This window comes from Herpailurus yagouaroundi, unplaced genomic scaffold (genome assembly GCF_014898765.1).
Source record: "Herpailurus yagouaroundi ecotype Mexico unplaced genomic scaffold, PumYag 205, whole genome shotgun sequence".
Lineage (NCBI taxonomy): Eukaryota > Metazoa > Chordata > Mammalia > Carnivora > Felidae > Herpailurus > Herpailurus yagouaroundi.
This window is the reverse complement of record NW_024412436.1, coordinates 14,068,198-14,090,407: the sequence shown is the minus strand read 5'-3', so window position 1 is coordinate 14,090,407 and position 22,210 is coordinate 14,068,198. Positions and strand designations below refer to the sequence as shown.

The window sequence follows — 22,210 nt, the reverse complement described above, 5'->3', positions numbered from 1 at the left end:
CCCCTCCATGTACACTCCCCACCCTGTGCACACTCCCCCTCCGTGCACAGTCTCCCCGCCCCGTGCGCACTCCCCGCTGAGATCAAACGGGTGACATCCGGCTTCTGGTTGTAGCTCTCCTAGTGTCACACAGGTGCTCTCTTCGTGCTCTGTCTACAGCCACAGCTTTCATGTTTGTGCTTTCGGTTGGTGGTCTTGCTGCTTACAGTGGCAAAGCCGAAACGCCGCGTGGAGTCGCCGCCCGGAAGGCTGTGATGTGCTTTATGGAGAAAACACCTGTGTCAGATCCGCTTCGTTCACTCGTGAGTTCTGGTGCTTTTGGCCGTGAGTCCAGTCTCAACGCGTCAGTACCATCAAGATGTCTTTAAGCGCTTTACTGACTATGTGACAAAAATGTAAACAGGAACGACAGTTCAGCGCCCACTGACGCAGCGTTCGCGGTGACTTCGCTACACAGAGCACCAACTGTGTACAGAGCTCTATATGGAGAGAGAGCCGGAAGAGAACATCCGGATTTGCTCTGGGTGACACGATTCTGCGTGATTTCTATTTTTGCCTTGTCCTTCCTAGGTCTCCATGTTTAGATGATGAGACCGTATAGGAAAAGCTGAATGGCACTTTTCAATTAAAAACAAAAAAGGCAAAACAGAAAGATGAATGACTCCCGGGCCATAGGCTTAATCAGAAAACCAAACCAGAGAAACACAACGTTTATGAGAACAAGAATAAAATCAGCCGCAAAGTTCTGGCAACCTGGGGTAGGAGGCGAGCAGGATTGTCGAAAAGGTAACACGATGTTGAACTTATGAAACCATCGCTCCTGAAGTTTAATTCTCCCTTTATAGTTAGTACCAGCCTCCCTCAAACCCTGGATCCTACACCAGATGAAAAATCTGTATAGAGGGGCACCTGGGGGGCTCAGTCACTTGAGCGTCTTGATTTCGGCTCAGGTCACGATCTCACGGTTCGTGGGTTCAAAGCCCTGCATCGGGCTCTGTGCTGATGGTGCGGAGCCTGCTTGGGATTCTCTCTCTCTCTCTCTCTCTGTCTCTGTCTCTCTCTGTCTCTCTCTCAAGTAAAAAAAAAAAAAAAAAAAAACCTACATAGGCACATCAAAAAGATGCTTAACATCATTTGTCATCAGGAAACTGTGAATCGAAACCATAGTGAGATACAATTTCACACCCACCAGGGAGAGTAGAATCCAAAGGGCAGGTGATAAGGAACGCGGCAGTCATGTGAGGCTGGAGGCTTTGCGCTCGATGGGAATGTAAAATGGTGTGGCCGCCCTGGAAACAGTCTGTAAACTCCTCAGAAAGGTAAACAGTCCCCATCTGACCCAGCACTCCTACGCCCAGGTATATACCCAAGGGAAATTCAAACCTTGTCGCACCGAAACTTGCCACGAATGTTCACGGCAGCATTGTCCGTAAGACAGAAACCACGCCAGCGTTCCTGACGAATGGACAGACAGAACACGGTAGGTACGCGGACATGATACACACGAGCACGTCTATACCGAGGAACGTTATTCACCCATCAACAGGACTGAAGTATAGACACACTACAGCCTGGATGACCCCCCAAAACATTACAGGAACTGAGAGAAGGCAGTCCGAAAGGCCACATGTCATCTCACTTCCATGAAACGTCCAGAATAGGAAACTCGGCCGAGCTGGGCGGTAGATGAGCCGTCGCCCGGGGCTGAGGATGACTGGCGGCTGACTCGTCAAGGGCGTGTGGGGTTTTGTCTTCAAGTGATGAAAATGTTCTAAAAACGATTATGGTGATGGCTCCACAAGGTGATGAATATACTAAAAAGCATTGAAGTGAGTGAATTTTATGCTATCTAAATTGTATTTCAAATTAAAAAAAAACAAAAACAAACACAAAACCTGCCCACAAAACCCAGAGTCCCAGAAAGCGAGGACAACTGTGCGCACGCCGGCACAGAAGGTTGAGGCGCTGAGTCTGCGGACATGGGAACTGAGGGGCGGAGAGGCTAACTTGTGACAGGTCCGGGATGTACACGCGTTCAAGGTCAGGCTGAGAGAAGGTGGCCCCCCGTGGGTCGCTAGCAGGTACAGCCACCCACGGCTGAGTCGGCACCCCTGCCAGAGTCACCCGGGCTGAAGCTGGCCGGGCGGAGATGTCCGGCTCGGACGTTCGGGTGGCCAGGAGTGCCACTGGCTGTGTGCTGTGCCACACGGACGGCGGGCGGAGAGCTGTCTGAGGGCAGATGACCACAGCCCACTGTGGACACAGAACATCTGAGGACCTAAAAGGGCTTCCAGGCACAGCTTCCCCTTTTATTCTTGTAAGATCTGTGCCCCTTGACAACATCACCCCCATTTCCCCCGCCCCCGCCCCCGCCACCGCCGTCCTAGTCTCAGTCTCTACGAAACGGGCTTTTCCGTCTTAGATTCCACACGTGAGTGATCCAGTTTTTAGGTTCCTCCATCTGGCTTTTTTCACTCGGCAGAATGCCCTGCGGGCTCATCCATGTTGTTGCAAACGGCAGGACTTCCTTCCTTTATTATGGCTGAGTGACACCCGATTGTGTGTGCACACGCCACGTTTTCCTCTTCCGGTCACGCGTGGAGAGACGCTTGGGTTGCTTCCACATCTGCGCTGTTGTGAATAAAGCAGCAGGGCACGTGGGAATGCAGACCTCTCTTCAAAGCACTGATCTCTGTTCCTGCGTATAGGTGACCCGGGGTGGCCTTGCCGGGTCGTGTGAGAGTTCAGTGTTTAAGTTTTAAGGAGCTACAGTACTGTCTTCCATAATGACCGAACCATCTGAAATTCCCGGCAACAGTGTATCAGGGTTTCCTTTTCTCCACATTCTCCCCAACGTTTGTCGTCATCTGTCCCCTCGGTAATGACCATCCTCCAACCTTCACGAACCAACCTTCATCCGCAGGTGTGAGGTGATCTCTCCTTGGGGTTGGGTTTGCATCTCCCTGAGGACGACTGACGTTGAGCACGTTTCCGGGTACCCGTTGGCCATTGTGTATCTTCCTTGGGAAAAGGTCTCTTCGGGTCCTTCGCCCATTTTTTAATCGGATTGATTTTATGGCTGTTGAGTCGGATGAGTGAGTGCTTTATATACTTTGGATTTAACTCCTTGTCAGATAGATGGCTTGTGAATATCTTCTCCCGTTCTGTAAGTTGCTTTTCCAGTTTATCAATTGTTTCCTTTGCTGTGCAGAAGGAATCTAGTCCCGCTTGTTTGTTTTAGCTTTTGTTGAATGTGCTCCGGTGTCTTATCCAAGAAATCATTGCCAAGACCATTGTCAAGGATCTTTTTCCATGTTTTCTTCTAGAAGTTTTATTGTTCCAGATTTTATTTAAATCTTTGAATCATTTCTACTTGACTTTTTTAAATTAAATTTAAATTAGTTAACGTACAGTATAGAATTGGATTCAAGAATATAATTTAGTGATTTGTCACTGACATGTAAAACCCCGTGCTCGTCCCAGCAAGTGCCCTCCTTAATGTCCGTCACCCATTTAGCCCATACCCCCACCCATCTCCCCTCCAGCAACCCTCAGTTTGTTCTCTGTATTTAAGAGTCTCTTATGGTCTGCCTCCCTGTTTTTTTACCTTATTTTTCCTTCCCCGATGTGCATCCATTGTGTTTCTTAAATTCCCATGAGTGAAATCATATATTTGTCTTTCTCTGACTTATTTTGCTTAACATAATACACTCTAGCTCCATCCACGTTGTTGCAAATGGCAAGATTTCATTTTTTGATCGCTGAGTAATATTCCATCATACATACATACACACACACACACACACACACACACACACACACACACCCCATGTCTTCTTTATCCATTCATCAGTCGATGGACATTTGGGCTCTTCCCATAATTTGGCTATTGTCGATAGCGCAGCTATAAATATTGGGGTGCATCTCCTTTGAATCAGCATTTTTGTAACCTCTGGATAAATATCTAGTAGTGCAATTTCTGGGTCATAGGGTAGTTCTACTTTTAGTTTTTTGAGGAACCTCCATACTGTTTTCCAGAGTGGCTGCCCCAGCTTGCATTCCCGCCAGCAGTGCAGAAGAGATCCTCTTTCTTCGCACCCTCGCCAACATCTGCTGTTGCCTGAGTTGTTGGTTTTAGCCATTCTGACAGGTGTGAGGTGGTATCTCAGTGTGGTTTTGATTTGTATTTCCCTGATGATGAGCGATATTGAGCATTTTCTCCTGTGTCTGTTAGCCATCTGGATGTCTTCTTTAGGAAAATGTATATTCATGTCTTCTGCCCATTTCCTCACTGGATTATTTGTTTTTTGGGTGTTGAGTTTGATAAGTTCTTTACAGATTTTAGATACTAACCCTTTATCTGATTTGTCGTTTGCCAATATCTTCTCCCATTCCGTCAGTTACCTTTTAGTTTTGTTGATTGTTTCCTTCGTTGTGCAGAAGCTTTTTATCTTGATGAGGTCCCAATAGTTCATTTTTGCTTTTATTTCCCTTGCCTGCAGAGGAATGCGTAGTAAGAAGCTGCCGTGGCCAAGGTCAAAAAGGTTGTTGCCTGTCTTCTCCTCTAGGATTTTGATGGTTTCCTGCCTCACGTTTAGGTCTTTCATCCATTTTGAGTGTCTTTTTGTGTATGGTGTGAGAAAGTGGTCCGGGCTCATTCTTCTTCTTGTCACTGTCCAGTTTTCCCAGCACCACTTGCTGAGGAGACTGTCTTTTTTTCCATCGGATATTCTTTCCTGCTTTGTCAAGTATTAGTTGGCCACACGTTTGTAGGTCCATTTCTACTTAACTTTTGTGAGTGGTGTAAGATAGGGATCCAATTTCGTTATTTTGCATGTGGAGACCCAGTTTTCCCAGCTTCGTTGGTTGAGGAGACCGTTCTTCGCGGCCCCCCCCCCCCCCCCCGCCCGGGGTGTTGGGGGGTCAATAATCAAAAGAGAGTAGAAAAAAAAAAAAAAAAATTAGTTGACCACATACGTCTGGGTTTGTGCCCGGGCTCTGTTCTGTTCCACTGGTCTATGTGCCTGTTTTTATACCAGAACCGTATTGGTTTTACTACTACAACTTTGTAAGAGACCTTCAAATCCGGGAGTAGGATGCCTCCAGCTTTGATCTCCTTTTCCAGAATTGCTCTGGCTATTCGGGGTCTTTTGTATTTCCATACAAATTTGAGAATATTTTTTCTGTTTCTGTGAAAAATGCCATGGGGATTTTGATTAGGACCGTATTGTATTATAGATTTTTCTGGAGAAAGAATTTTTCACAATATCCTTCTAATCCAAGAAGACAGGAAGTCTTTCCAGTTACTTCTGTCTTCCTCACGGTCTTCCACCAACTTTGTATATTTTTTAGTGTGCAGGTCTTTTATCTCCTTGTTGAAATTTAGTCCTAAGTATTTTGTTATCTTTGATGCTATCGTAGATAGGACTGCTTTCGTGATTTCTCTTTCAGACAGTTTGTTGGTAATGGGTAGTAATGCAACTAATTTCTCTGTTGATTTTATATCCTGCGATTTTACTGAATTCATTTATTAGTTCTAACAGTTTTTTGGAATCTTTAGGGCTTTCCGTGTATAAGATGATATCACCTACAAACGGAGGCAGTTTCACTTCTCCCTTCCCAATTTTTATGCTTTTCATTCTTTTTCTTGCCTAATTGCTATGGCTAGGGCTCTCTGTACTATGTTGAATAGAGATGATGAGAGTTCTTGTTCTTGATCTTGGAGAAGGTTTTAACCTTTCACTACTCAGTATGATGTTAGCTATGGCTTGTCATATGTGGCCCTTATGCTCAGCAAGATTCCTTCTATACTAATTTGTTGGGAGTTTTTATCAGGAGAGGATGTTGAATTTTGTCAAATGCTTTTTTCCCCATTTACTGAAATGATCATGTGATTTATCCCTCATTCAGTTTATGTGGTGCGTCACATTTATCGATTTGCCCGTGTTGAACCATCCTTGCATCCTGGGGTGAATCCCACTTGATCATGGTTTATGATCCTTTTAATGTGTTCCTGGAATCCATTTGCTAGTATTTTGTTGAGGATCAAATAAGTAGGATTGAGTGCTGGGTGGTTGTGTTTTTAGGATACAAGCGCGTTAATAAACAGGGTGGAAAATACAAAGCTGACGCTACAGAAGATAGAATTCTCCAGAAAGGCTGTGCAGAGCATGGGGCAGGGGTCAGCTGGACTCTGCACTGGAAGGAGAAGAGGCAGCTCATCAGTGGTGGGTGGGTGGGTTATAGGATTTGGTGTGGGGGGCTGTGAGTTGGAATTGCTCACATTTAATGGTATGTCGAGTCAGCCGCCCGGAGAAGGGGGGAGGGGCAGACCAAAGGACTTAGGAAGAGTGAGAAAGGCGTTCAGCCAGGTGGAAACATCAGGCATCCTGTCTGAAGCACGGTCACCATGACAGTCGGTCTTTGGGTTCCCCATTATGTGCTCTCCACTGGAAAGTTTGCAGAGATGTTCCCAATGACCCCAAAGACAAATCCTAAAAAAAAAAATGTAAAAGTGACGTGCTTGTCTCTAAATCCCAACAGAAACATGCCTACAAGTCCTGTAAGCCTCTGAGTTCCTGGGTTAACGATCTCATCCAGCGAGTGAATTTCTTCAACACCTGGGCCAAAATGGCTTACACTGCAGTACATCATCGGTACGGATGAAAGCGGCTTTATTCTCTTCCTTAATTTTGCGAAGAACTTAACGGTTTACCATGTAGTTTCATATGGTTGGACTTTTGGGTTCTCAGAGCAACATGTGAATCAAGCGGGGTTGGGGGGGGGGGGGTACTGTTGTCTTCAGTCTAGGATGGAGACCTGGAGACACAGGATACCCTGGGTCCCGTCCATGGTCCCTCCGCTCAAGGACACACAGGACCAGACCTGGTACATTTCCCTTCCTGTTATTCTACACTCTGTCCTGTGACACCAGCAGAGGGAAGTGCAAAAGGAAGTAAGGGTTAGTTACGCGTAATTTTTAAACGAGTTTAATACATAGATCAAAATCATTTGAAGGGCACGAGAGCAACTATCGCTCAAGGGGTGCCTGTGTCCCACGTCCTCATGTGACTCTGATGGTAACCCTGCGAGATGCAGTCAGCCTGGTCATTCGTCAGCCTTGTCTTAGATAGGAGTGAGGCACAAGGATGTGACGTAGCTTGCCCAGCGTTTCACAACTAGGGTAGAAGCCTTGAGATTCGAAGCCAGAAAATGTGGTTCCAAAGTCTGTGCCAAACCGCCTTTTGTGCCACTTACCTCTAAGCAAATGCTAGGACCTATCCTCTCAGAGTCACCAGCTCCGGAACAATCCATAGACTCCTCAGCGCCCGGTCAGGATGCCCAGCACATCCCTCGTTGCCTAAATCCACTGCCTTCCAGCGAGTTAGGGCCTCGCCCTTCAAAGCCACAGCTGGTCTCCCCTGAAGGACGAGACGAGGGTCCCGAGTGGGGTTAAGCCTCATATGAGAAGGGGACGAGGGGCCGTGGAGGGCCTGGCCGCGTGGATGGGCGATGCCGGTGCCCTTGACCCCTCGGTCTACGGTCTGCCTCCTACAGGTACATGAGATTTGTCGCCACCGGGAAGCATTCCATTCCATCGTCCACCCAAAACCCCAGATCCTCTGACAATAAAACCAGTGATTTCTGTGAAGGATTTCCTGCAAGATACTGGCTCCCAGCTTTCTTCTTTCCGCAAGGTGAGTGTGAGAACAGGGCGAGGGCCCCCTCCCAGCCCCCCACGTTCGCGCTCCCTGCCAGCCTCCCTCCTCCTCCCCTTCAGCGTGAAAGACCCAAAGCCACAGCCCTGCATCCCCAGGCACTACGCCCCGGGGGTGGGGAGCCTCTCCTCCCTCCCTCCGCTTCCCTTCCCTTCCTCACCCCCCCTCCCCCCTCCCCGGTAGGACCACCCTTGCCTGACTGCACCTGCCCCTGGCAGGAGCGTCACCACCTCCACCGACTCTGATGTCAAAGGCCGACGTGGCCTCCCTCAAAGGCCACCACACTTTATCGGGGCCGCAGGAGGTGGGTGCCCCCCAAGGACAGAATCTGTGCCTCAGCCATTTCTGTTCATTCATTCAACAAAAGCCAACGCCTGGAACCGTGCCGGGTCTCGGGAGCCACTGCTCAGGTCACACGGGAGGGGAAGACGTCCCCACGGAGGGCGTTACGATGCATGGTTGGGTGATGGGGCGTACAAGACACCACGGAGCCCCACGCGGGCAGCCCCCCATCTTTCTACTCCAGGCCGCGCAGCCCCCAGCGCCTTAAACTCCCGATACGTAATCCCAGAACCATTACACGAGTTTCTGAACGAATGTGTGAATGAGTGAACCAGTGAGGGCTTTGGGAGCATAAAGCAGGGGGACCTGAGCGGGGACCGGGAAAGGCTGCTGAGACAGAGAGCCGGCTGCCGGAAGTGGCAGGTGCCGAGCGCACAGGGGGACGGCGGTCAATCCCAGGACCCGTGCTCACCGGGGGCCGGGCGCTGTCGCGAGCTCTCTGTGGAGAGCAGTCCTCACGACAGTCCCGTGGTGGTGTTCACACGGCCCTCCCTGTTCTCAGGAAAACCCTGGCACAGAGAAGGTAAGTAATTTTCCCAAAGTCACACAACTGAGCCGGGATCGGAACTCGGCTCGTGTGACGCAGAAACCCACGTGTTGAAACACAGCACTGACTGGGAATCGCGTTTCTGTTCGGGTCAAAGGCCAGCTACGAGGGGGGAGAAGCCCACGTGAAACGTTCGGTGTGGGCAGGGGCAGAGTGAAAGCCCACGAAGGGCGAGCGGTGTGGGATGAAGCTGAAAAGGTGGGCAGGGCTGGCTCCTGGGGGGGGCTCCTGGGGGGGGGGGGGTCTGGGCCCCCGCCCCCTCCCAGGCGGGGGGGGGGGGGCCCTGACCTGACTCCGCAACACGGGGGAGGGGCCGGAGCGGAGCCCGGGTCCCAGGCACTTGGGCGTCTGCTTTTCCCCAGGCGAGAATTGGCGGTGGCCTGGAAGGACGACAGAGGGCGGAAGAGAATACTCGTAGGACGCTGAGGGAGCAGAGAGGGAGGCTCCCCGGTCTTGGGCTCAGAGAGCTGGGTGGCGGCTGACGACCGTTACTGACACAGGGACACGGGGACACAGGGAGAGGAGCAACGTGATGGGCAGAGAGGTGGCCGTCACCTGTCAAGTCTGAGACGTTCGGAGGAGACCGCACGGTGGGCGGTGGGCAGGTGGCTCTAGGGGGCTGGAGCTCAGGAGACACGGGGGCTCGACAGCGTGGCAGTGTCACTGAGCGCCTGGGGGACAGGGCCAGGGCGTGCCGGCTGCCGCCAGAAGCACAAAGAGGTCGGTGGCCCCAGTCTTGTCCCCTGGAGGCCGCGGACCCCCGAGAGGCGCGCAGAGGAGGGCCGGGGCAGAGACGGCTTCTCGGGCCTTGGGAAGTTCTGAGGAAATCTGGAGAAAGAGCGTCCCAGGAGGAGGGCAGGAGCGAAGTCACCAGCCGGGTGCCCGCTCAGACATTTCCCGCAGCGGCACGGCACGGGAAACACGCCAGTGTGGCGGGGGCCTCAGTGCCCAGGTGACTCGGTGAGCGCTGGTATAGAGACCCCGGCAGGGGCATTACACGATTCAGAAGCAGAGTGAAGCTCCTAACCTGGCAGTTCACGCAGGATGGATTAAGCAAGAGGGGGAACTGGCTGGCAGAACAGTTGGGAGCTGTGTTAGGAATCCTGGTGTTAAGACACAGGACGCAATCCAAACCTGCTTGAGCAGAACAGGGCAAGTCATAGGCTCGTGAGAGTGGGAAGGCAGGCCAGAGGTCTGGCTTCAGGAACGGCTGGATCCAGGTGATCGGCTGTCCTCTGCCTCCTCATATCTGGGCTGTTTCCACTCTGTCTTGGTCTCCTTTTTCTCAGCTGCACGTAGCCTTTGTCCACACAGCCAAGGGGACACCCAACAGCTTGGCGACCCCAGGGGAAAACGTGCCTTCCTCTTCCCACTCGTCTGTGTGCCGTTTCTCGACCAAGACTCTGACGTGCTCGGGTCTCCTCCTTGCTCCCGGGAGCCGGCTTGTGGCCAGGAGGGAACGCAGAGCCCTTGGTGCCCCTGACTCGCAGGGAACTCGTCGCTCTGTGCTTTTCCCCAAAGCCTTTCTCGTGGCCGTGCTTCACGACTACGGACGGTCCCAGGGAATCTCTCTCGGCGCCCTCACGTTTGCCCACCGTGTGATCTCGGACACCGCTGACAGCAGAGACGAGGGGTTCTCCGCGGCCATCCACGGGAACCTCAACACGGTCAGGACGGCCTCTGAGGTACCAGAACGCTGAGGGCACTGGGGAGAGCAGTCGTGCTGTCGGTCTTCCCCTCGCCAGCCTCCACTCAGCCTCCCCCGTGCCGCGCACCACACAAGTCCCCAAGCTACGCGCGGACCCTCCGTTTTCCCTTTTCCTTCAAGCAGCTTTTAGTTTTTCCTACTTTTGTTCTATGGCAGAATATACATAAGGTAACGCTGGACTGGCCATTTTAACTATTTCCTTTTTTAAAGTTTATTTACTTACAGAGAGAGAGAGAGAGAGTGTGTGTGCAAGTGGGGCGGGGCAGAACCCCGGGAGGGGCTCGAGCTCACGAACTGTGAGACGGTGACCCGAGCCGAAGTCCAGAGCTGGACGCTCACCCGACTGAGCCCCCCCCAGGCACCCTCATGCCCACCGTTTCTGAGTGCACAGCCGGGTGGCCCTGAGCACGTCCACGCTGCGGGGCGGCCCTCACGCCCTCCACCTCCGGAACCGAGGCGCTGTCCCCGTGGACGTCCACGTCCCGCCCGCCTGTCCTGATCGCATCTATTTTTTGTCCCTATAAATCTGGCGACAGGAGCCTCCTGTAGCGTCTGTCCCTGCGACTGGCCCCTTTCACTCGGCACAGTGTCTCCAGGACTCATCTGTGTGGTGGCCGGTGTCGGGACACAGGAGCGCCCCTCCACGGTTTCCGTGGCTTCAGTGGCCCGTGGTCCCCGGTCGGGATCATACAATCCCCCTCCTGACTGTCAGAAGGTCAACAAGAAGGAGGGACGCGGCCGACAAGACCTCTTGGGAGGGAGGGAGACCACATTCACGTGGCTTTTATTACGGCGTGTTGCGAGAACTGCTCTATTTTGTTCTTAGTTATTGCCGTCACCCTCTCCCCGTGCCCCGTTTATACACGAGGCCACACCGTGGGAGGGTAGGGAGACCCCGGTCCACACAGGGCTCGGTGCAAGCTGCAGCTTCGGGCGTCCGGGGGGCGGGTCTCGGAGGGCAGCTCTCCGTCTCCCCCAGGACCCTCCCCCAGACGGAGCTTCGGTTGAAGGAAGCGCCCTGCCCGGGGACCCACCCACACCGCCTCTCTTTCATCTCAGGGCACAGACCGCACTCACGTCGGAGTTCACGTTTTCGGTCTATTCGTCGAGGGCGCAAGGTGGAATCGGGAACAAAACATACTAGAGGACTCGCTGCCTCGTGAGCTCCGTTATGGTTTCCCTGAGATCCACTTCCTGCCAACAAAGGTAACTGCATGTGTTCAGCGTGCAGTCGGCCTTGTGGGCCTTCCCGCGGGGGCCCGAGCCGTTCCTTCCTGTCCCGTTCCCTGTGGTTTCACGAGGGACATTTGCTGATACGCTTTAGACAACATTAAAAAAAATTTTTTTTTAACGTTTACTGTTGAGAGAGAGTGCGAGCGGGGAAGGGGCAGAGAGGGGGGGGGACACAGACTCCGGGCTGTGAGCTGTCACCACAGAGCTGGACGCAGGGCTCGAACCCACGAACCGGAGATCATGACCTGAGCCAAAGTTGGATGCTCATTGGACTGAGTCACCCAGGCGCCCCGGTATGTATTTTTAATATGTACTTTTCAGTACTCACTGAATCACACATATAAAGTTAATAAACACAGTACTTATAAATCCTGCCTCAAGAAAGTTCATTTTTTTAAACATCGTTGTTTCAACGTTTATATTTTTTTGAGAGGGAAAGAGGGAGGGAGGGAGAGCGAGCACACGCAGGGGAGGGGCAGAGAGAGAGGGAGACACAGAATCCGAAGCGGGCTCCAGGCTCTGAGCTGCCAGTGAAGCCCAGTACGGGGCTCGAACTCACAAACTGTGAGATCGTGACCTGAGCCGAAGTTGGACACTTAACCGCTGAGCCACCCAGATGCCCCTAGATGGCAAACATGTAAAATAGCCTGAGTGGCTCAGTCGGCTGAGCGTCTGACTTTGGCTCAGGCCACGATCTCACGGTTTGTGGGTTCGAGCCCCCGCATCGGGCTCTGTGCTGACAGCTCGGAGCCTGGAGCCTGCTTCGGATTCTGTGTCTCCCTCTCTCTCTGCCCCTCCTCCACTCACATTCTGACGTCTCTCTCGAAACTAAACATTAAAAATTCTTTAAACATAAAAATAAATACAACAGCCTAGAACATTGCTAAAACCCGGAATAGATGCTCTACCAGCTGCTTCCCCAGACTGTTCCGGAGGCCACGATGGTCACACAGGTCCTCTGGCCACAGAACCCCTAACCAGCCGTGTGTTCAGCGAGCGGCCGTCCCCCAAATCTGGCGCGTGGAAAGTGAGCTCCTGCTTTGCCATCTAACTGTTGGATCTGTTTTTCAGCTTTCCACTGAGCGAGCAGGTGCTTCTGACCAGACAGATACGCAGCGCTACACGTTTGAGTGCCCGGTGTATCAGACGCCTGAGAGGTCAAGAACTGTGACAACCACTGGCTTGCCTGCAGACTTCCTGACCTCCGTGCACTTACCCACGAAGAGACCCCCCAGTCACTGGGTCACAACGCGGGTTGCCTTGCTGTGTGAGAAAAAGGAGAAATAAACGTGTGCACCACCCCACCTACTTTTTGTCCCTGAGCGGATTTGCGACTCGGCACCCACCACAAAAACACCGCGTGTTCAGCCAGACCGGACAGGTGCGGTCTTCTTCCCTCTGTACCTGCAGCGGGGTCTTCCGGCTGCCCCGTCCCAGGTGAGTGAGTGCCCGGGGGCGTCCCAGGTACAGCAGGTGGGACTTGGCCGGGCGCCGTGGTTTCCACTCGGAAGACGGCAGGGCGTGTCGTCTGCGGTCACGTACGACGCAACACACGCGAGGGGGTCCTCGGGAGCACTTTTCCCCGGCCCCACGCAGGCTGCTTCCCTTGATGAGACGTGGTCTTGTGGCTCCACCAGACCTCCTCCCACTGAGAAGGTACCTGGGCTCACCTCACCGACACAGGCCTCCCACGTACTAGGCGCTTCCGTGGCCCCGACAAACTCCCGTGAGAGTGTGACGGGGTCGGAATGGCGCGGCCGTTTCTCTCTTCGCAAACAACCAGCACTAAACGCACGGCCACGAGCCGGGAGCTGGGGCCCCCAACTAACCCCTCCCCTCTCCAACCTTCTGAGAGCCACGATGCAGGCAGGGCGGGCGGTGGTCACCTACGGGCTCCCGTGTCGGCCCCAATGATCCCAGAGTCACAGGCACAAGGAAGAGGCTCTGAGGCGCAAAGGCCAACATCTTTTTTATTTTCAACTTTATTTCCAACTCCAAACTTCATTATAAAACTTGTCAAACAAACGTGTCAAAAACAACTAAAAACAAATCATAGCTGATATCCAGAAACTGCAGCACTATGTTGGTAAAGGCTCTTTTCACATTACCAGAGAAAGAACTAGACCTCCTCCTTCCTCCCCCAAAGCTTCGTTGGTGACTCGAGGACACGATGGGACACTCTTTCCGACGCAGGAGAAAAGCAGAAGCAAAGCTGCTTGCTTCCATCAGCGTGGAAGACACGAAGACCACGGGGTGCGGGCGAGGGTGCCAGAGGCCGCCAGCGTCACCATCACGTTCACGGAGCAAAGTCACACACGGCGCCCACGGCAACGCAGGACAACACCGCGGACCCGTGTCTCGTCTACAAGATGCATCGACGCCCCAGACGCTCCGTTCGATTCCCCCACAGTTAAGATCCCGAGAACAATTTAAATACAATCTTTTAGTGAATCTGCTACTGGTCCGTTACAGGACAATTAATTAGGAGACTACATCGACTAGAACTCCACAGCTACGGCGGCCCCGTGCACCTCCGTTAAACAAAAATAAAACTAAAACGGACCAATGACTAAACAAAATAGACTCTTCCCTTCAATTATCTGTAGATCGACAGGCTTCTAAAGAGGAGCGCCGCCCCCCCGGTCACGGGGAAGAGCGTTGGTGAAGACAAGGGACGTACGAGCTACAGTATAAACAGCGTGGCCTCACCCGTAGCAAAATCACGGTTTTATCTTAAAAAAGTCAAAAACGTACAAAAATATTAGCCCGAAATGGCAAGTTTTCAAAAACCAATCTGTGTAAAAATGTTTAAATAGTGCTGTGACTCCAAAAATATATATTCTATTTTTTTTCCTATCTGCAACAGTTTATAAAGGCAAAACGGACACCTGCGCGTGAGGTAGCAAAGCCAAATCCGCCAGCTTTGGGTTAAGGAAAACACCCCTCCTGGGTCTTACCAGCCTCTTTTAGACAACGTCAAGTGAATTCTAATGGTTTCACAATTTTTAATCGACAGGTATGACTTTATAAAATTTAATTTAAAATACTGCAAACGTTTTCGTTAAAAAGATCCTTAGTCCTAACGCTTATTTCACATTCAAATACTGTACAGAAAGACCTGCAGTCCCCATATATTACATAAAATCTGTGTACTTACACTTTCCGGCGCAGTTCCAGAAGCGGAGGGTGAGCGAACTGCTGAGGGTCTCCCTTCATCTGCCCCTGCGAACGGCCCCGTCCCCGCTCACAGAGAGCACCGGGTCCCCGCTCACGGCAGCGGACATGGGACCCGAGACCTCTTTCAAACCCCGTCGCCCACGGATGATTTACTTCAAAAGCAAGCGGACGCGAGTTCTCTTCACGAGACGTGGACGAGGCTCCACGGGGCGGCTGGTGTCACTTAGGAAACACGAGGACAGAACGAAACAGTCACAGCTGGAAAGTCCTGGAGACCCACAGACGTCACCGGGATTGTCTCAGTGCATCTTCAAGGACGGCCCGTCTCCCGGCACAAAGCAAATCCCAACGATCCCCCTTGTCCTCCGTCCGGCGTCAGGACCGAGTGGCCGCAGGCGTGGCTGCGTTAAAAGACCACCGGGCCCCCCCGGTCCGGACTCAGAAAGAAAAGTAAGACCCTGTCGGTGCGACAGATGAAGATTCGCTCCAGAGCCTTCTCTTGGTCTCCCGGGGAAGCCGCGGGGCAGGCGCGTGGGCGGCTAGTACACGCGGGGCAGGATACGGTAGGGCACCCGCCGGCAGTACTGCTCCCACGCCAGGCCGTACCGCCTGCGGCAGTGGCGCTCGTCGCGGGCCTCCCGGTGCACCAGCAGCACGGTGAAGTAGGCGACGTAGAAGTACGGCAGAGCGTGACCGAAACCTGGGTCATGGCACAAGCGTCAGTGACGTTTCCGATCCCTACGCGACACTCCCCCCAGCCCCCCCCCACAAGGTGAACCGCGAGATTCCCCAGCCCACCCCCCCCACCTCGACTCTGCCCGCCGCGCTCACCACAGGGGAGGGACCACGCCAGGGCCATGAGGAGGTCACCCAAGTAATTGGGGTGGCGAACAAAGCCCCACCATCCAGAAACCAGAAGGTCTTTTCCCGTCGAAGTGTGAATGGTTTTCAAATCTAGGTGAAAGTAAAAAGACATCTCTAATCACCTCTAGACAGATGGACGTAAAATCTTGATGTAACGTAAACATCATAAACATAAACCCGCACTTACGTGCAAGCTTTGGATCAGCGGGATTTTTCCGGAATGCGTTTTTCTGAGAATTTGCACGTCGGAAGATGACATATCCACAAACTGTAATGTTTCAAAATCTCGTGTTAACAATTTAGATACAATCTAATATTTGAGAGCATCAGTGATTCCACTTAGGAATTCTGTGCTTTGAGGAAACTTCCAAAGTAGAGAATACTCTGCTCTCTTCAGGAACAATTAAAGGGGCGCCCGGGGGGCTCAGTCGATGGAGTGTCTGACTCTTGACCTCGGCTCAGGTCGCGATGTCACGGTTTGCGGGATCGAGCCCCGTGTCAGGCTCTGCGCGGACACCGTGGAGCCTGCTTGGCCTCCTCTCTCTCCCCCTTTCTCTCTGCCCCTCCCCTGCTCGCATGCTCTCTCTCAAAATAAATAAACATTTTTTAAAAACTCAAACCCCTGTCACCTCAGGACATCAAGAGGGGAGTATCCTGAAATGTCACTACTGTACCGCTTTCCTCATCCACCGGGGGACACAAAACCAACCGATATGGTGCCACCCACAGACGAACGCTAATCCGGCCCCGGTTAGAACCACAGCAGGACTGGGGCCCGCTGCGGCTGTCACACCCACGAGCCAGAGCACGGACGCCGCCTGGATCCGAAGCAGCACGAGAAGCTGCACGTACACGCACACGCGGAATCCCCCCGCAGGCCGACGGCTTTCGTCCGGATTTCAGAGCGTCAGATTGAGAGGCCCTGACCAACAACCGCTGGCCATTAGCCCTCGAGTGAGTCTGTCAGTCCCCCATAGCGTGGGAAGGAACGACTCCCCGTCTGTCGCTGACCGCCTCGAGTGATACGCAGGAGCCGAACCAATGTTGAAACTGAACCTTAATTTTAATCCTCGCCTTAAATCTCCTCTTCTCCCCGGGATGCCAATCAGAGCAGCAAAACTCCCGATGTTTGGAGGTCTCGCTAATTTTCCTGCCCCGCCCCCGCTGGAGGCATTTACCAAACACGTCACGGAAGAGCCGCACGTGACACTCCGCCAAGACCACCCGCGGTGCTCCTCGGCTCCGGCCAGGCTGCCCTCCCCCGCTTCCGCATCTCCCCCCCCCCCCCCCGATCCCACTTTACCCGCTACAGTTTACACTTCAGATCGAGCACCCTCCCCCACCGAGGCCACTCAGACCGCTATTCCCGAGACCAGTCCCGACCGCCTTCGACACGGCCGCGGTGGGCGGCGGGCCCCCCACTTGTGCTCGTACGCGTCGCCCCGCGCCTGAGGGCAGGCCGGGCTGGCACAGCAGGACCAGACTTCCTGCTTTTCAAGATGCCCACCAGAAAGAGCAGCCGCTGCAAAGAAAAACCACCCCAGGAACGAGGCACCCATTCTCTCTGCAAGGCAAGCGTCTTTTCAAATGACTCATCAAACCACTTACTTCACACCCGAGCTCATCACGTCCCTCTCCGAGGGCGCGTTGTGAATAGGCCCGTACGAGAGCCCAAGAGACTCCGGCGCGACATTTAATCCACAGAGACAGAGGTCGGCACTCACGTTTCAGGGCAATGATGAGAGAGGCCATCGGCCAAGACACTTCGTTTGGGTGGCCGACCAGATAAAAGGCCTGGAGGCTGTAGATGAAGGGAACCCACACTAGGTCTCCGAACGCCAGCATGAACCCAAACCCGTCGTGGGTGATGTCCATGGTTGTCAACAGTGCTTCCTGTTAGGAAAGAGAGGGAAACGCAAATTTTAAGAACGTTTGGGGAGGGGGGCGGGGGCCGCCTGGGTGGCTCAGTCGGTTGACTCCTGATGTCGGCTCGGGTCATGATCCCAGGGTCGTGGGATCAAGCCCCGCATCAGGCTCTGTGCTGACAGTGAGGAGCCCGCCTGGGGTTCCCTCCCCCCCGCCCCTCCACTACTCGCACACTTTCTCAACAACAACAACAAAACACTTGGGGAATGAAAATTCTGTGTTCCAAGTGTTCAAACAAAGCACCGGTTCACAAACGGATGCAGGGCTCTGGGAGGGCACAGCAGCTGCAAGTTACAGAAGAGGGGAGGGGCGCCGGGGGCTCAGGTGGTTAAGCATCTGACTTTCCGCTCAGGTCACGATCTCACGGTTTGTGGGTTCGAGCCCCGTGTCAGGCTCTGCACTGACAGCTTGCTCAGAGCCTGGAGCCTGCTTCGGATTCCGTCTCCCTCTCTCTCTGCCCCTCCCCTGCTGGCACTCTCTGTCTCTCTAAAACAAATAAACATAAAAAAAAAAAGGCGGGGGGAAGAGGGGTTCTGGTTCCTGGGCCCGTGTCCCTCTCCAGGTCACTTTGCCGCCTTCATCTCCGCTCACGGTACCCTCTCATCCCACGATCTGGAAATGACACGTGTCCAAAACGCCTCTCATGCTTCCCACCTTCACCCGGGCCGTTCTCCGACCTCGGCCTCCGGCTCCCCAGTCACCCCCCAGCTGCCTCCCCCCGACCCCTCAGACGAGGCGCTTGTCGGATGCCGCGCCCGCTCACAGTGGGCGTGCCAAGTCCTCACTCTGGCAGGGACCCCAGGTCTCCAGCTCGTCACCGTCACCCCAGCACGCGGCGCACGGCTGGCGCGCTACACAGTCAGCATTTTCGGCGTTTGCTGGAGGAATGACGACACCGCCGGCTGCCCCGTATCAACCCCGCGTGCACCCGTCTCCCTTCTGATCACAACACGGGATGCCCCTGCTTCCCCCTCCGCTGATGATGCAGGAACAGGGTTTGACCCGCACACGCAAGCCGCCAGATCACCGCTGGGCCCAGACACCTGCAGGCCGGACTCCAGATCGGAGACGCCACTGAGGTCAAACTCAGAAGGCCCGGCCCGAGGGAATGTCTAACCACCTCCAACCTCAGGCCACGCGGCTGACGCAGGAAAGCAGGGAGCAAGCTCCACTGAGGGGTCCGAGGCCCAGGTGAAAGGAAAAGGTGGGAACTCCAAAGACCCCTTTCTTCCAGAAAGCAAGCAAATGGACCATGGAATAGAAAACCGAAGTCACAACCTCCGGGCCCTCAGGCCGCACTCAAGAGCACCGATCCCCGTGCACGATCCCCATGCACACAGGCTCTCAGGACCTGCCATCCGATCTCCCGGGAGCCAGCAGCCTGGTGCACAGGACAGGAGCAGGGACGAGCTGTCGGGCAGCCACTGCCTGGTCAGGCGCTCCCAGGACAGCCTTGCAGACAGAGGGAAGTCACTTCTATCTAATTACCGTCCTCCGTTCCCTCAGGTCAACCAACTAACAAGAAGGGGAGTCAGCCTCACTGCCCGGCCACAGCCAGATGCCAGCGAAAATCATCAAGTCAAGCCCCTTTGTCCACAGAGCTGGGGCACTGATGACACACAGGGAAAACCACCCCCAACTCCAGTGCTCGACCCCCAGGACCTGCGACAAACTGCCTTCACAGAAATCAACAGAAGTCACCGTTCGGCGAAATCTCCGGAACACGTGAATTTCTAGCAAGGGCCATGCTGACTCCCACCGCGTGACAGCAAGCTAGAAGAATTGCTCATCGCTGAAACGCCACCAGAAAGGAGTGTAAAGAGACATCTCTGTGACACCCAAGCAACAGTGAAGCATCACCGGGCTCCTGAGACGGAAGGTGCCGGCCCCCTGGGAGCTGCCGACTGCACCACAGCGGAGGACACCCACCTGCAAGTCCTCTGGGGGGGGACCTGGAACCTTCTGAGGCCCCAGCGGCGGGTGCCCCACGGGCCTGCAGTTCTCAGAGTGCAGAGCCAGGAGCTTCACAAAATCCGTACCCCGGCTACTCGTAGCTGAGGTTTATTTACCTTGAAAGGCCCTGACCGAACAAGAGGCAGATTACGGAAATAGCAACATGACGCTTTCCGAGTCACCCTGAGCCGACTCCGTGACCCGGTGCAGCAGCCAAGCCTCCGACTCGAGAGGTCAACACACTGTTGTGAACACTGACTCGGACGTGGTGATGTAGGGAGGCCAGTTTTGTTTTTATTAAGTTTACTTAAGGCGGGGCAGAGAAAGAGCAGGAGAGAGAATCTCAAGCAGGCTCCACGCTGTCTGCACGTATCCTGATGTGGGGCTTGAACTCACGAACTGTGAGATCACGACCTGAGCCGAAATCAAGAGGTGGATGCTTAACCGACTGAGCCACCAGGCGACCCTGATTTTGTTTTTAAAACCGGAAGAAAACTCAACTTGAAACCTGGAGGCACAGGTTACAAAGGTAACAGGAAATTGATAAAGTAAAACAGGCCTGAGGAATACATGATTTTTAAAGGGAATATATTGAAACAAAGATTAGGAAAATATAAGCCAGTCTTCAAGAACTAGGAAACACTGATCAGACTTTTTTTTTTGTTTTTAACGTTTTACATTTGAAAGACAGAAAGAGACAGAGCATGAGCAGGGGAGGGGCAGAGAGAGGGAGACACAGAATCTGAAACAGGCTCCAGGCTCTGAGCGGTCAGCACAGAGCCTGACGTGGGGCTCCAACTCACGAACCACGAGATCATGACCTGAGCGAAGCCAGACGCTCAACCGGCTGAGCCACCCAGGTGCCCCAAAAACACCAATGACGTCTCCATGTGCCAGTAAGGGCACGTGTTAGGAGCTCAGCTTTACTTACACCCGCTTCCCTGGTTATCACGACTCCTCATTTAAGATGCATCTGACGGGAGCTCTATGTTCTGAAGCACCACCACCAAAACACCTTCGCTATTTAAGAACCGGCTGCCGCCTGACAATCCAAAGAGAAAGACCCTAACTCCGTGCTGATCTATCCGTCCACGTTCGTTTGACACGGTGATTAAGAAATTAGGATTTATTTATAGGAACCAGACACACGCACAGATCTTAAATACTTCGCGCCAAGGAGCAGCTGATGCACACGCTCACCACGCCGCGTGGACGGGCGCCCCGCCTCCTCCCAGCAGCCCTCCTCACCCCGTGTCGGAGGCCGCTCGCCCACACTCAACGCCGCCAGACTCGAGGGCCTCTGCCCCTAAGATGACTTACCTCGTTCCAGAGCGCGTCCACCACATACAAGAGCTGGAAACTGTTAACCAGAGTCATCGCTAAGGACGGGGCAGCTCGGTTCTGCAGCCTCATCTCAGCCAGAAGCATCGCCAGGTTCACCACCACCTACAAGAAAAGGGGCAGGTGCGGTCTCAGGGCGCCGCCCAGATCCGTAGCAACAACGGCGACCTGCAGGGGTGACGCCAACACCAGGAACCCAGGAGCGGCACTCCGGGAAGGACCCCCGGTCGCCTCCCCGGTACTCCAGTCAGAACTACGTCACTCACTCCAGTCATGAGGACGCGATGGCCCCTGACAAAGTACGTGACCGGCGCTCTGCAAATGTCACGGTCACGAGAGGCAGGGAAAGACTCAGGAGACAAAGCTGAACCGCAACCACAGGCTCGAAGGGCCTTCGAGAGAGGGGCCCAGGACAGAAAAGGGCCAACGGTGGAGGAAGGGCGGGGGGAGGCAAAAAGAAGGCCTGGGGATTCAGCTACTATCACTGTGACAGTGGGAATCTGCCGGGTGGATACGGACACAGGGAGAGAGCGAGGTGCCAAAGGGAATCCTGACCATGTGTCTGCAACCCTCCCTCAGGTCTACGATTGGGTCAGAATGCATTTTCTTTTCTTTTTAAAGACAGGGAAAATATATTTTTTCTCACGTGAATTCACCTACACGATCACATTCCTACCTAAATATACCGATATAAGCAAAATAAAACAAACTCTCCATCTTTAATCACCTGGAACAGGGCACCTTAACCCTGTGCACTCTACTTACGGGAACAACAATACTTGAAATACAGACTCATGGAAAGCTGTAATCACTCCTAAAAAAATACCACCTCCCACTTTAAGTTGTCTAAAAATCTTTTCTAAACACAAGACTAATTTGTACTCCTGAACTGAATTTAAAAACAAAGAAGACATACCCATCCAATCAATCCAGGGCGCAATTCACAAAAGTATTTGAGGTCAAAAGTACCGATCCGAGGATTCAATTCACGGCCGATGAAGAAATCATAGATGGCATTTCCTGGAAAGGGAAAAGTTCTTACCCAAACAGTATGGCAACTGTGAGGCTTTAAAATAAGCCCTGCTGTCTACCGTCCAGGGTCCCAATTCAGCCTCTCAGGGAGCCCGGCAGGCGCCGGTGTGGGCAGGCGGGCACAGAGGTGAGGACCGAGGAGGCCGGAGGGTGCCCACCCTGGCTGGAAGCAGCTAGGCCCCTAGGGCCAGGTGCCCTGATTTTAAGGGAACTGGAGCTTTTTTTAAAACAAAGACTCACCATTTTTTTTAAATAAGCAACCTGAGTTTTTAAAATATTTGAATTACTTGAAGGTCAGAATCAACCAACGTATAATCTCTGTTATTTTGGGTCGTTTTGAGGATGTTTATGAGACCAAAAAAGAAAACT

The 22,210-nt window shown here is 53.4% G+C and overlaps 2 protein-coding genes across 2 annotated transcripts in view; one reads left to right on the top strand and one right to left on the bottom strand.

Annotated features, from left to right (window-relative positions):
* Nucleotides 1–12,857, top strand: part of DNAH14 (dynein axonemal heavy chain 14) — a 328,569-nt gene extending 315,712 nt beyond the window's left edge. The window contains exons 82-86 of the mRNA XM_040451938.1: nt 6,544–6,656; nt 7,558–7,697; nt 10,129–10,292; nt 11,375–11,521; nt 12,620–12,857. Of these exons, the coding sequence (XP_040307872.1) occupies nt 6,544–6,656; nt 7,558–7,697; nt 10,129–10,292; nt 11,375–11,521; nt 12,620–12,835 (780 nt within the window). The 3' untranslated portion in view covers nt 12,836–12,857. The remainder of the gene's footprint in view (nt 1–6,543; nt 6,657–7,557; nt 7,698–10,128; nt 10,293–11,374; nt 11,522–12,619) is intronic.
* A 642-nt stretch (nt 12,858–13,499) lies between these two features.
* LBR (lamin B receptor) overlaps nt 13,500–22,210 on the bottom strand; it is a 22,907-nt gene continuing 14,196 nt past the window's right edge. Inside the window, exons 9-14 of the mRNA XM_040451658.1 lie at nt 21,726–21,896; nt 20,789–20,914; nt 17,314–17,482; nt 15,777–15,857; nt 15,557–15,679; nt 13,500–15,425 (exon numbers count right to left, since the gene is read on the bottom strand). Coding sequence (XP_040307592.1) covers nt 15,265–15,425; nt 15,557–15,679; nt 15,777–15,857; nt 17,314–17,482; nt 20,789–20,914; nt 21,726–21,896 — 831 coding nt within the window. The 3' untranslated portion in view covers nt 13,500–15,264. The remainder of the gene's footprint in view (nt 15,426–15,556; nt 15,680–15,776; nt 15,858–17,313; nt 17,483–20,788; nt 20,915–21,725; nt 21,897–22,210) is intronic.